The following is a 12369-nucleotide window of genomic DNA, read 5'->3' on the forward strand; positions in this document are numbered from 1 at the left end:
GCAGCTTCCTTTGCACACTGTACATTGTCACCAAGCTGCCAATCAGTGGTTGGAGTGAGGTTTACACTGGAATAGTATGACTGCAGTGCAGGTGAGACCCAGACCTCTAGTGATAATCTCCTGCTGATAAAACACAGATTGTGCTAACACTACAGCACACCGCCCATTAGCGAGATCCCTGGAATTAAGCTCTCTGCCCCTACAGTGTGGTGCCCTCAGATTAAAATAACAAAAAAACTGTTGATATATTCTCCTTAAAAAGATATGGGCAGAACTGTACAATTATATTACTCATGTAAATGGTTCAAAAATTGTGTACAAACAAGTGCCAGAATAAGTAAGAGCCCATCCTGGGGGCAGACATTTATACCATAACCATACCAGATTTATGTGAGGGCAGAGCATTAGGCCGCATGTTCTGCTATATAGGCAATGGATGCATGAATGCAATCTACCTGTGAGATGGATCCGCAATTGGGACAAAACTGTATATATACACTCACTTGATTGGGGTTAAGATTGCAATGAGCAAGTACTAGGTGACAATAGAGGACATCAGGAAATGGTTTACACTTGTGGGTGTCACATTTAACAGCAATAAGTAGCCCCTTCCTACAGCTGAGTGATAGGGCAATTTGCCCTGGATAAGGACTGTCCAAAAAAAAAAAAAAAAAGTCCCACCGAAATGCAAAAATGACCATGTGCTTGAAAATCAGAAGTTAGAAAGGTTGGCGATGAGAATTCGGTTTGCCTACAGATACTTGCATTTCTTGACAGATTTAATAGTCACTGCTGCACATTACACTACTCGGCCTGACCACAAAGAAGAGAAGAACTACTATTTGTGTAACATACGTCCTCAGTATTACGTCTCGTGCACTGTATACACTACCTGGCTCTATCTTCAGGGTCACTAGCTGTTTTCCTGTAGGTACAAGAAAACAGTCTTCAAGGAGAACATCTACTGCAGTCCGAATTCTGGGAGGAGAAAAAACAGAAGACATTTTACTACATGCAGAGACCTCCCCAAATATTCTGGTTATCAACCGCTATCAAGACTCGCTAGCTGGTGGCTTTCTAAAATATACTCTTAAAGTGCCATATGGGGCACAATTGTTCAGTAACTAATCATTATAGGGCACTTTCCAGGCTCTCCACTGAAATAATCATTTGTTCCAAGCTTGTATGTTTATGGTGGCTTTAGAAGAAAAGGCTGTGAGATGAAAGTCACTTTACAGGTTTCTGTAAAAGTAAGCCATAAGGCATCCACAGGATTACACTATACCTTATTGATCAGGAGGGTTTGGACTCTTGTGATCCGCAACAATTAGCAGAAAACATTTTTTATTCCAAGTTCCAAAATAAGGAGGGGGGGGGGGGGAGCACTGCGGATGCCTAATGCCTAACCGTCACTCAACTCGTGCTCCAGGAGGCTGCCAGAAAATGCCGAGTGTTGTGGTTAGCAGCACCACAGAGAGTAAGCGCACTGCTGCTCCATTCTAAGGCCGGGGCCACACAGGGACTAATGCAATCCTCGCATGATACTCGGCTCACGCTGGCAGCACAGCAGGAGCCAAGTGTCATGCGAGGGTCACTGCGACTGAGGTCCGATCGGACCTCAGCTGCGGGGGACGGGCCAGCACTGAGGAGGGGCGGGCCGGCACCGAGGATGAGAGGGAGGGATTTATCTCCCCCTCTCCTCCGCAGCCGGCTATTGCGATTCTCGCCCTGCACTCGGTGTACACCGGTGTACCACGAGTGCAGTGCGATCTTTCTCTCGCCCCATAGACTTGAATGGGTGTGAGAGAAAGTCTCCCATTACACTTGCAGCATGCTGCGGTTGTTTTCTCGGTCTGATTAGGGCTGAGAAAATAATCACTGATGTGCGCTGACACACAGGCTAATATTGGTCCGAGTGCAATGCAATGTTTTATCGCACTCCACTCGCACCGATTTTCATGCAGTGTGTCTTAGGACTTATAGGGATTATTAAAGTACCTTGTTCTGCCAATCAGTTCGGGTGCCAGCAATCAGGCCCTCAGCGGTCAATGAGTTAACACCTCTCTTATAGATAGGTGATAAAGGGGTTGTTCAGTGAAAAAAAAGTTAAGAATATGGTCACACACAACAGCCACGATCAGCGCCAACAGCCACAGAGACCTGGAACGCTTTATTCAAGGTCTATATAGTTTAGCAGTGAATCCACCATTTCGCCTGCAAAATTAAGTGACTCTATATGAAGCCATTATTTGACCACAGCAGCTCCGGTGTTTGGGCATAAACATTTCCACTGCATGTGAACGGAGCCCGAGCGCTCTTTCATACAGCGCGTACACCCAAGCATACGTCCGGCATTACCTGCATTGCTGCACTAGTTCTGAGACTTGTGCTATAATCCACTCCAGATTAGCCGTGGCGGCCCATGGTTTCAGAGATGCAGAATCACAATGTAAGTCTCCAAAAATCTGTATTTAAAAAAAAATAGGAATTATATATAACATTTATTTTTATGAGGACAAAACACATGATGAGATTTGTTTTTATTGCTCGTATTATGCCATAATCCTGTGGGATTCTCATGGACTGAGCCAAGGATGAGTCGACCGTGGTACAGTATCGTTCCCCCCACTCTCCATTTTGGAATAGAGCCATATGAATAACTGAAAGGCAGATAAACACTCCCCCACACTGAGTCACGCCGCTCAGCGACCGGCCGCTCAGCCGCCAGAAGAGAACAGGCCCCTGCCCTCACACACCGGGGCAATGTGGACTCCTCAGCCATCATCGATGATGGAGTGGTCTAGTTACAGTGTTTCGGAGAGCAGAGAACATCCCCACTGCTGATGTGAAATGCAAATGATTTGGTTTCCAGGAAAACCTGCTGAAAGTGACTTCATGATTTGCACATTCGGGAAGCTGTAACCGGAGCCATGCTAAACCAGGCATTGAGCATCAAACGTCAGCAGTGAAACCGGTGAAGCCCCTGACAACACGTCTGCGGAAAACAGCTACCCACAGCTTGTAAACCCAGAAATCAATCACCTTCATGTCTTAACGGGATTTACTGTTCACTGGCAGATTGAAGTTATTTTTGGCCGCGTCTTAATTCTGTGTTTTGGGAACGATGGGTGACAAATAAAGAGGATCTGTAAGGTTGAGCAAATTTAGAAAAAATATAGTAGGCATTCTCTGCATTCACGAGGGGAGCTTCTAGGGGTATGTTCACACCGGATGAAAAGTATTTTTTTGTAAAGTCTCAAGCTTTAGCACATCCGACAGTTTCATAAAGACCTGATATAAATATCACCCCATACAATGGTGAGGGTGGAATCCACTTAAAGTCAATTTTTGCACTAATTTCTTTTTTTACGCAGCATGTACATAAAATCCGAAGATAAAAATAGAGCCGTCCTGACCTTGTGCCCAAAAGGAGCAGATCATTGAGGCACAGATAGAGGTTATGTATTTTAGTGCTAGAAGGGGGTCAGTGAACTCAATGGCTGATTTCTTCTTAAAAGGGAACCTGTCACAAGGTATTTCCCTTATGAGCTGCAGCCACTGTCAGTGAGCTCTTATATAAAGTATTCCAGAATGCTGTATAGAAGAGCCCAGGCCGCTCTGTATAACATAAAAAAACATTTATAATACTCACCTAGGGGGCGGTCTGTTTGGATGGATGTCGCTGCTCTCTGTCCGGTGCCTCCTCTCTTTGGCGATCGCCGACCTCCTCCTCCTGAGCCCCATGTGGATGAGGTGTCCTACGTCATCCACACAGGCCGGCATTCCAGTCCTCCACACGTGTATTTGTTTCTGCCCTACTGAAGGCAGATCAAAGTACTGTAATGTGCAGGCGCGATGAAAGGTTAAAGACCGCCCGCACAAGCGCACTACAATACTTTGATCTGCCCTCAGCAGCGCAGATCAAAGTGCACCTGAGCAGGACCGCAATGCCGGCCTGTGTGGATGACATGGGACGCATCATCCACAGTGGGCTGGATAGAAGAAGGATGGCAATTGCCGCAGAGAGGTGCTGGAACAGAGAGCAGCAACACCCATCGGACCGGACCAATCCCTAGGTGAATATTATAAGAGTTTTTTAAGTTATACAAAACGGCCTGGGCTCTTATATATACACACAGTAATCTGGAAGGGTCAATACTTGATAGAAAGTCTATGAGAGCCTCGTTCTGGCCCTCAGACTTGTATTGGGACCTTGTGACATAACTTCTTGCTTCTGGCCACTCAGATGTTACAGGCACAAGATGGCGCCACAGGACCAAAGAGACGTTGTTGGGCAAATACAAACCCAGAGGCAGGGACTATAGATTAAAAGCACCAGTCCAGCACTGGAAAAGCAAAAACCTGCTGAAGTGGTGCTTTAGCTCTTCGGGCTTTACGTTATGCAAGCTGCACAGTTAATGATTATAAAAATCCCCTTGCAAGAAATTCCCTCATGGATACAAATGATTAGACCGTTTATACGACACTGATGTGACTGTTGGGAAATAACCCTGCACTGCTGGCGAGTACAAGGAAGAGACGCAGGGACAGTACCTTAAACTGCTCACTTTTGTAGGACCGTAACGCCTCCCGCAGCTTCACTGTAAGGAAATAATACAATAAATAAAGAACTAAACAACGTTATCTGCTGAGAGGAGAAAAGAGCATGAATTAAATGTTATCTGTTTCCTGGTGAAGCAATCTGGCCACAAGTGAGGGTAAACAGCATGCCACTTATTGCAGAAGTGGTAGGTGGAACCCCCCCTAGGAAAGCAAAATATCCCCCGCTAATAGAATGCATGAAGCACAGCTCACACAAAACACTACCTATAGAAGGGGGTGGGTGAAAAGGGTTAATCCACGCTGCCAGAAGAAGATCACTTAAGATCGATGGAGATAAAAGTATCGGAGCTTATTGTTCTACGCGTTTCAGTCATGCGACCTTTCTTCAGGAACAAAATGAATAATGTACATTATTGATTTTGACCCTGAAGAGGTGGGGGGGGGGGGGGTCACATGACAAACGCGTAGAACAATAAACTCCGATACTTTTATTTCCATCGATCTTCAGGCAGCGCGGATTAATCCTTTTCATCCACCCACTTCTATTGCTGTTTCCATGGGTTCTGCAGCAGCCGGTCATACTACGTGTTGATAGCAATTGTGTCTTTACACAAGTGTATCAGGTTAGCGCACCTAAAATAATTTCTTCTGTTACCACTGGATAAAAAAGGCACCATGTGTGGGAACCCCCCCTTTCTTATTTCAGTTTTTAGATCAAAACACTAACTATAAATTACTGGAGATCATTTAAAAAAAAAAAAAAAAAAACAAAAAAAAAAAAAAAAAAACCAAACACACTCCATTACGCCAAAACAGGTTATTAATCTCATGATTAACAGAAAGGCTAGGAGAGCAGACAGCGCATCTATATTAAAGGGGTTGTCCATGTTATCAAACGTGCTGGCAAAACAATTATATAGAGAGAGATCGGCAAATTACTAAAATTTTAACTTTTATTATATATCCATAAAATTTTTAACGTCCCACAGGGCAAACACAAACAAAAAAGCTCGTAGGATAGGAAGTATCTTGCACCATATCAAGAATCTTGACAGTGACTTGACTAGGATGCCACTATTGAGGATATAGCAAAAGAAGGGAATTTTGTTTACTTACCGTAAATTCCTTTTCTTCTAGCTCCTATTGGGAGACCCAGACAATTTGTGTATAGCTTCTGCCTCCGGAGGCCACACAAAGTATTACACTTTAAAAAGTGTAACCCCTCCCCTCTGCCTATACACCCTCCCGTGCATCACGGGCTCATCAGTTTTGGTGCAAAAGCAGGAAGGAGGAAACTTAAATTGGTCTAAGGTAAATTCAATCCAAAGGATGTTCGGAGAACTGAAACCATGAACCAAAAGAACAATTCAACATGAACAACATGTGTACACAAAAGAACAAACAGCCCGAAGGGAACAGGGGCGGGTGCTGGGTCTCCCAATAGGAGCTAGAAGAAAAGGAATTTACGGTAAGTAAACAAAATTCCCTTCTTTGTCGCTCCATTGGGAGACCCAGACAATTGGGACGTCCAAAATCAGTCCCTGGGTGGGTAAAAGAATACCTCGTTAAAAAGAGCCGAAAAACGGCCCCCTCTTACAGGTGGGCAACCGCCGCCTGAAGGACTCGCCTACCTAGGCTGGCATCTGCCGAAGCATAGGCATGCACCTGATAGTGTTTTGTGAAAGTGTGCAGACTAGACCAGGTAGCCGCCTGACACACCTGCTGAGCCGTAGCCCGGTGCCACAATGCCCAGGATGCACCCACGGCTCTGGTAGAATGGGCTTTCAGCCCTGAAGGAATCGGAAGCCCAGAAGAACGGTAGGCTTCAAGAATCGGTTCCTTGATCCACCGAGCCAAGGTTGACTTGGAAGCCTGCGACCCCTTACGCTGGCCAGCGACAAGGACAAAGAGCGCATCAGAACGACGCAGGGGCGCCGTGCGAGACACGTAGAGCCGGAGTGCTCTCACGAGATCTAACAAGTGCAAATCCTTTTCACATTGGTGAACTGGATGAGGGCAAAAAGAAGGTAAGGAGATATCCTGATTGAGATGAAAAGGGGATACCACCTTAGGGAGAAATTCCGGGACCGGACGCAGAACCACCTTATCCTGGTGAAACACAAGGAAGGGGGCTTTGCATGACAGCGCTGCTAGCTCAGACACTCTCCGAAGTGATGTGACTGCCACTAGGAAGGCCACCTTCTGCGAAAGACGTGATAGAGAGACATCCCGCAGCGGCTCGAAAGGTGGTTTCTGAAGAGCCGTTAGCACCCTGTTAAGATCCCAGGGTTCCAGCGGACGCTTGTAAGGTGGGACTATGTGGCAAACCCCCTGCAGGAACGTGCGGACCTGCGGAAGCCTGGCTAGACGCCTTTGAAAAAACACGGAAAGCGCCGATACTTGTCCCTTGAGAGAGCCGAGAGACAAACCCTTGTCCATTCCGGATTGAAGGAAAGAAAGAAAAGTGGGTAAGGCAAACTGCCAGGGGGTAAAACCCTGATCAGAGCACCAGGATAAGAAGATCCTCCAAGTCCTGTGATAGATCTTGGCGGACGTTGGTTTCCTGGCCTGTCTCATAGTGGCAATGACGTCTTGAGAACCCTGAGGACGCTAGGAGCCAGGACTCAATGGCCACACATTAAGGAATAACGTTTGGAACTCCATTCTATGTCTGAACTGGGTGCAAAAAACCTAAAAAACATCACTATGGGGAGATAAGGTATGCACACCAGTGACTATGGAAGGGGAATACATGCAATAGCAGAAACTGCCGTGTGAATACTGACATGAAAAATTCAATAGCTATGTGTAAGAATGAAATGTGAAAAATGGAACCTGCATTACTGCCATGAATATATGAATAAAGAGAAATTTAGCTACTGAATTGATCAATGCAATAGGGCTCTATTGCATTGATCAATTCAGTAGCTAAATTTCTCTTTATTCATATATTCATGGCAGTAATGCAGGTTCCATTTTTCACATTTCATTCTTACACATAGCTATTGAATTTTTCATGTCAGTATTCACACGGCAGTTTCTGCTATTGCATGTATTCCCCTTCCATAGTCACTGGTGTGCATACCTTATCTCCCCATATCAATGGCCACACAGTCAGGTTGAGGGCCGCAGAATTCAGATGGAAAAATGGCCCTTGAGACAGCAAGTCTGGTCGGTCTGGGAGTGCCCACGGTTGACCCACCGTGAGGTGCCACAGATCCGGGTACCACGACCTCCTCGGCCAGTCTGGAGCGACGAGGATGGCGCGGCGGCAGTCAGACCTGATCTTGCGTAACACTCTGGGCAGCAGTGCCAGAGGAGGAAATACATAAGGCAGTCGAAACTGCGACCAATCCTGAACTAGTGCGTCCGCCGCCAGAGCTCTGTGATCTTGAGACCGTGCCATGAATAACGGGACTTTGTTGTTGTGCCGAGACGCCATGAGGTCGACGTCCGGCGTTCCCCAGCGGCAACAGATCTCTTGAAACACGTCCGGGTGAAGAGACCATTCCCCTGCGTCCATGCCCTGGCGACTGAGAAAGTCTGCTTCCCAGTTTTCTACGCCCGGGATGTGAACTGCGGAGATGGTGGAGGCTGTGGCCTCCGCCCACAGCAGAATCCGCCGAACTTCTTGGAAGGCTTGACGACTGCGTGTGCCGCCCTGGTGGTTGATGTACGCGACCGCCGTGGCGTTGTCCGACTGTATGCGGATCTGCCTGCCCTCCAGCCACCGATGGAACGCCTTTAGGGCTAGATACACTGCCCTTATCTCCAGAACATTGATCTGAAGGGAGGACTCCGTCGGGGTCCAGGTTCCCTGAGCCCTGTGGTGGAGAAAGACCGCTCCCCACCCCGACAGACTCGCGTCCGTCGTGACCACCGCCCAGGATGGGGGCAGGAAGGATTTTCCCTTCGACAGAGAAGTGGGAAGAAGCCACCACTGAAGAGAGGTTTTGGCTGCCAGTGAAAGAGAGACGTTCCTGTCTAGGGACGTCGACCTGTCCCATTTGCGGAGAATGTCCCATTGAAGTGGACGCAGATGAAACTGCGCAAAGGGAACTGCCTCCATTGCTACCACCATCTTCCCTAGGAAGTGCATGAGGCGCCTCAAGGGGTGTGACTGGGCCCGAAGAAGAGAGTGCACCCCTGTCTGCAGCGAACGCTGTTTGTCCAGCGGAAGCTTGACTATCGCTGAGAGAGTATGAAACTCCATCCCGAGGTAAGTCAGAGATTGGGTCGGTGTCAATTTTGACTTTGGGAAATTGATGATCCACCCGAACCTCTGGAGAGTCTCCAGAGCAATGGTCAGGCTGTGTTGACATGCCACCCGGGATGGTGCCTTGACTAGGAGATCGTCTAAGTAAGGGATCACCGAGTGGCCCTGAGAGTGTAGGACCGCCACCACGGATGCCATGACCTTGGTGAAGACCCGTGGGGCTGTCGCCAGGCCGAAAGGCAGTGCCACAAACTGAAGGTGTTCTTCCCCGATGGCGAAACGCAGGAAGCGTTGATGCTCTGGTGCAATCGGCACATGGAGATAAGCATCCCTGATGTCGATTGATGCTAGGAAGTCTTCTTGGGACATCGAAGCAATGACCGAGCGGAGAGATTCCATCCGAAACCGTCTGGTTCTCACGTGTCTGTTGAGCAGTTTGAGGTCCAGAATGGGACGGAATGATCCGTCCTTTTTTGGCACCACGAACAAGTTGGAGTAAAAACCGCGACCACGTTCTTGAAGGGGAACAGGGATCACCACTCCTTCTGCCTTCAGAGTGTTCACCGCCTGAAAAAGAGCATCGGCTCGCTCGGGGGGCGGAGATGTTCTGAAGAAACGAGTCGGAGGACGAGAGCTGAGCTCTATCCTGTAACCGTGAGACAGAATGTCTCTCACCCATCGGTCTTGGACATGTGGCCACCAGGCGTCGCAAAAGCGGGAGAGCCTGCCACCGACCGAGGATGCGGTTTGGGGAGGCCGAAAGTCATGAGGAGGCCGCCTTGGAGACGGTGCCTCCGGCGGTCTTTGGAGGACGTGACTTAGACTGCCATGCATCAGAGTTCCTCTGGCCCTTCTGTGGCCTGTTGGACGTGGATGATTGGGACCTGGCTGAGGGCCGAAAGGACCGAAACCTCGATTGAATTTCTTGTTGCTGAGGTCTGTTTGGTTTGGACTGGGGTAAGGACGAGTCCTTTCCCTTGGATTGTTTAATAATTTCATCCAATCGCTCGCCAAACAAACGGTCGCCAGAAAATGGCAAACCGGTTAAGAACTTCTTGGAAGCAGAGTCTGCCTTCCATTCTCGTAGCCACATGGCCCTGCGGACTGCCACCGAATTGGCGGACGCTACCGCTGTACGGCTCGCAGAGTCCAGGACGGCATTCATGGCAGAAGTGATTGTAAAAATGGCTGCCGGAGCTCTCAGGGGAGGAGGGAGCCGTGGGCGGCGACTAATAAAGTGCGGGAATCTGGTGCCCCACAGTGATCAGTGAGGGGGAGGAGGACACCTAAGTATGCTCCAGGCCTCACTGCCGACGTCCAGTCGACCGTCCCGCCCTTACCCCTGACTGGCAGGCCCGGGGGCGGGAGTTATGGTACTAGGCCGCATGAAGCCGGGGACTAAATTTAATAACGCGGCCGGCAAACAGGCGCGGTCGGCACGGTAGTCCCGGTCGTCACAAATAAACAGCAGCCGCTGCAGCGTCTGTGACACAGGCGCTCCATGCACCGTCCCCAAGGGGACACAGAGTACCTTTAGATGCAGGGCCTGTCCCTGATGATACCAAGTCTCCTGTCCGGCAGATTCCCCCAGGGGCTGCGGAGGGAGCCCGGTCCCAGTGAATGGTGACCGGTTAGGATCCCACTTCTCCCAGAGCCTCTAAGGGATGGGGAAGGAAAACGGCATGTGGCTCCAGCCTCTGTACCCGCAATGGGTACCTCAACCTTAACAGCACCGCCGACTTAGTGGGGTGAGAAGGGAGCATGCCGGGGGCCCTGTTGGGGGCCCTCTTTTCTTCCATCCGATACAATCAGCAGCTGCTGCTGACTAAAATGGGAGCTTGAGTGAATGTGTGCCTCCTTCAACACAAAGCATAAAAACTGATGAGCCCGTGATGCACGGGAGGGTGTATAGGCAGAGGGGAGGGGTTACACTTTTTAAAGTGTAATACTTTGTGTGGCCTCCGGAGGCAGAAGCTATACACCAATTGTCTGGGTCTCCCAATGGAGCGACAAAGAAAAAACAAAAAACCAGTAAACAAAGTGTACAATTGCTATCCTTAGGGAGTAGACAGTGGTCCTCCCACACTGGAAAGGGAAAAACAAACAAAAAAAACACCCACAAAATACTCAGATTTTCACAGTGACAGTGGTCAGCCACGTACAATATATTGAGTAGATAAATGGAGTGGTCTCCCCAAGGCCATATGAGCCAGGGTGCATGGATATTTCCACCAAGCCAGGGCCAATAGTTATCAAATAATGAAACTGACCCCAACAAATCCTGGGGAAACTAAAATCCCTACTAAAACCCAAAGACTCCCATCCTTACAAGGACAGGCCACAGCTGGTTCTGCTAGACTGAACCCCTGCAGTGACAGACCCGTCATGTGTGTCCCGACGCGTTTCGTCTGGAAGGACTCTTCAGGAGACACTCTCTCTTTCAGGGAATAAGGTCCTCTGTCACAGCTAACACATAGCCACACTGCTAGCATGTGTCAGGACGAAACGTGGCTTGGTGGAAATATCTATGCACCTTGGCTCATATGGACTTGCATTTTTCTTTTTCTCAGTGTGGGAGGACCACTGTCTACCCCCTGAGGGTATGTGCCCACAATCAGGACTCTGTCTTGGACGCAGCGGGTCCTGACCTGTGGGGCCATGAGTCTCCTCCACAGGAGACCGCAGCTGCTTGTACCTACGATCAGGGTTCAAGGCGCTGCGGTCTCCTGCTTCTGTTCTCCCTATGGAGGACACTTGTGACTTAGCAGCAAACAATTGACATGCTGTAGTCTGGAAAGATGCACTGCAGGTCAGTGTTTGCTGCGGAAAAAACAAGCACAGGATTTCTAGAAATCCCATCCACTGTGCTTGTACTGTACAACGCAATGTTCTGGACGCAGCTGAAGCAGGCTGCGTCCAAACCGCTGCAAACACTGATCGTGGGCAAGCATCCATAGAATAGAAATTGTACACGCCATTTACTGTTTTGTTTATTTGTTGTGTTTTTTTACGACATCATCAATAGTGGCATCCTAGGTGGGTCAGATATTTACCATCCCAGGAGCTTTTTGCTATAGGTTTGTCCTGAGGGATGTTAAAAATGTTATGGATACATGGTAAAATTTTAGCCATTTGCTGATTCCATCAACTTTGAATGACAATTAAGTGTATTTACTGGTATCTGTGCTGCATTAATATATCTGCAAGTAATTGAAAACTTACTTGTTGCACATAGATAGCATAATATGGGAGCGATTCATGGATTATGTATTTGGGTAGAACAAGTGGTGTAGTTCGGAGAATGACCCTCAGGGAAGTGGTCACCCAATAATTCATATCAGTGCCTCATTTGTCATTAATTTAACTTGTCTCCAATTTTAGTTATTGCCATCATGATACAAAATTATTCTATATTGTATCTGCTGTTGTGGCCATTTGCAGTAAGCGATTGGCTGTGCTATCCCCCCCAATTTGTAGTTAATGATTTTTAATTAACCTCACAAAAAATGATGTGATGATAACATGTTTGGCATAAAAAGCAGCAAGTACAGGTGAGGCCAAAAGTTTGGTTTTCACAAAACTTTGTTGCT

At 48.1% G+C, this 12369-nt stretch overlaps 1 protein-coding gene across 1 annotated transcript in view; it reads right to left on the reverse strand.

Annotated features, from left to right (window-relative positions):
• LAS1L (LAS1 like ribosome biogenesis factor) overlaps positions 1-12369 on the reverse strand; it is a 64200-nt gene that overhangs the window by 18878 nt on the left and 32953 nt on the right. The window contains exons 6-8 of the mRNA XM_075323896.1: positions 4555-4601; positions 2359-2465; positions 893-978 (exon numbers count right to left, since the gene is read on the reverse strand). Coding sequence (XP_075180011.1) covers positions 893-978; positions 2359-2465; positions 4555-4601 — 240 coding nt within the window. The remainder of the gene's footprint in view (positions 1-892; positions 979-2358; positions 2466-4554; positions 4602-12369) is intronic.

The sequence above is a fragment of the Anomaloglossus baeobatrachus genome, chromosome 9 (genome assembly GCF_048569485.1).
Source record: "Anomaloglossus baeobatrachus isolate aAnoBae1 chromosome 9, aAnoBae1.hap1, whole genome shotgun sequence".
NCBI lineage: Eukaryota > Metazoa > Chordata > Amphibia > Anura > Aromobatidae > Anomaloglossus > Anomaloglossus baeobatrachus.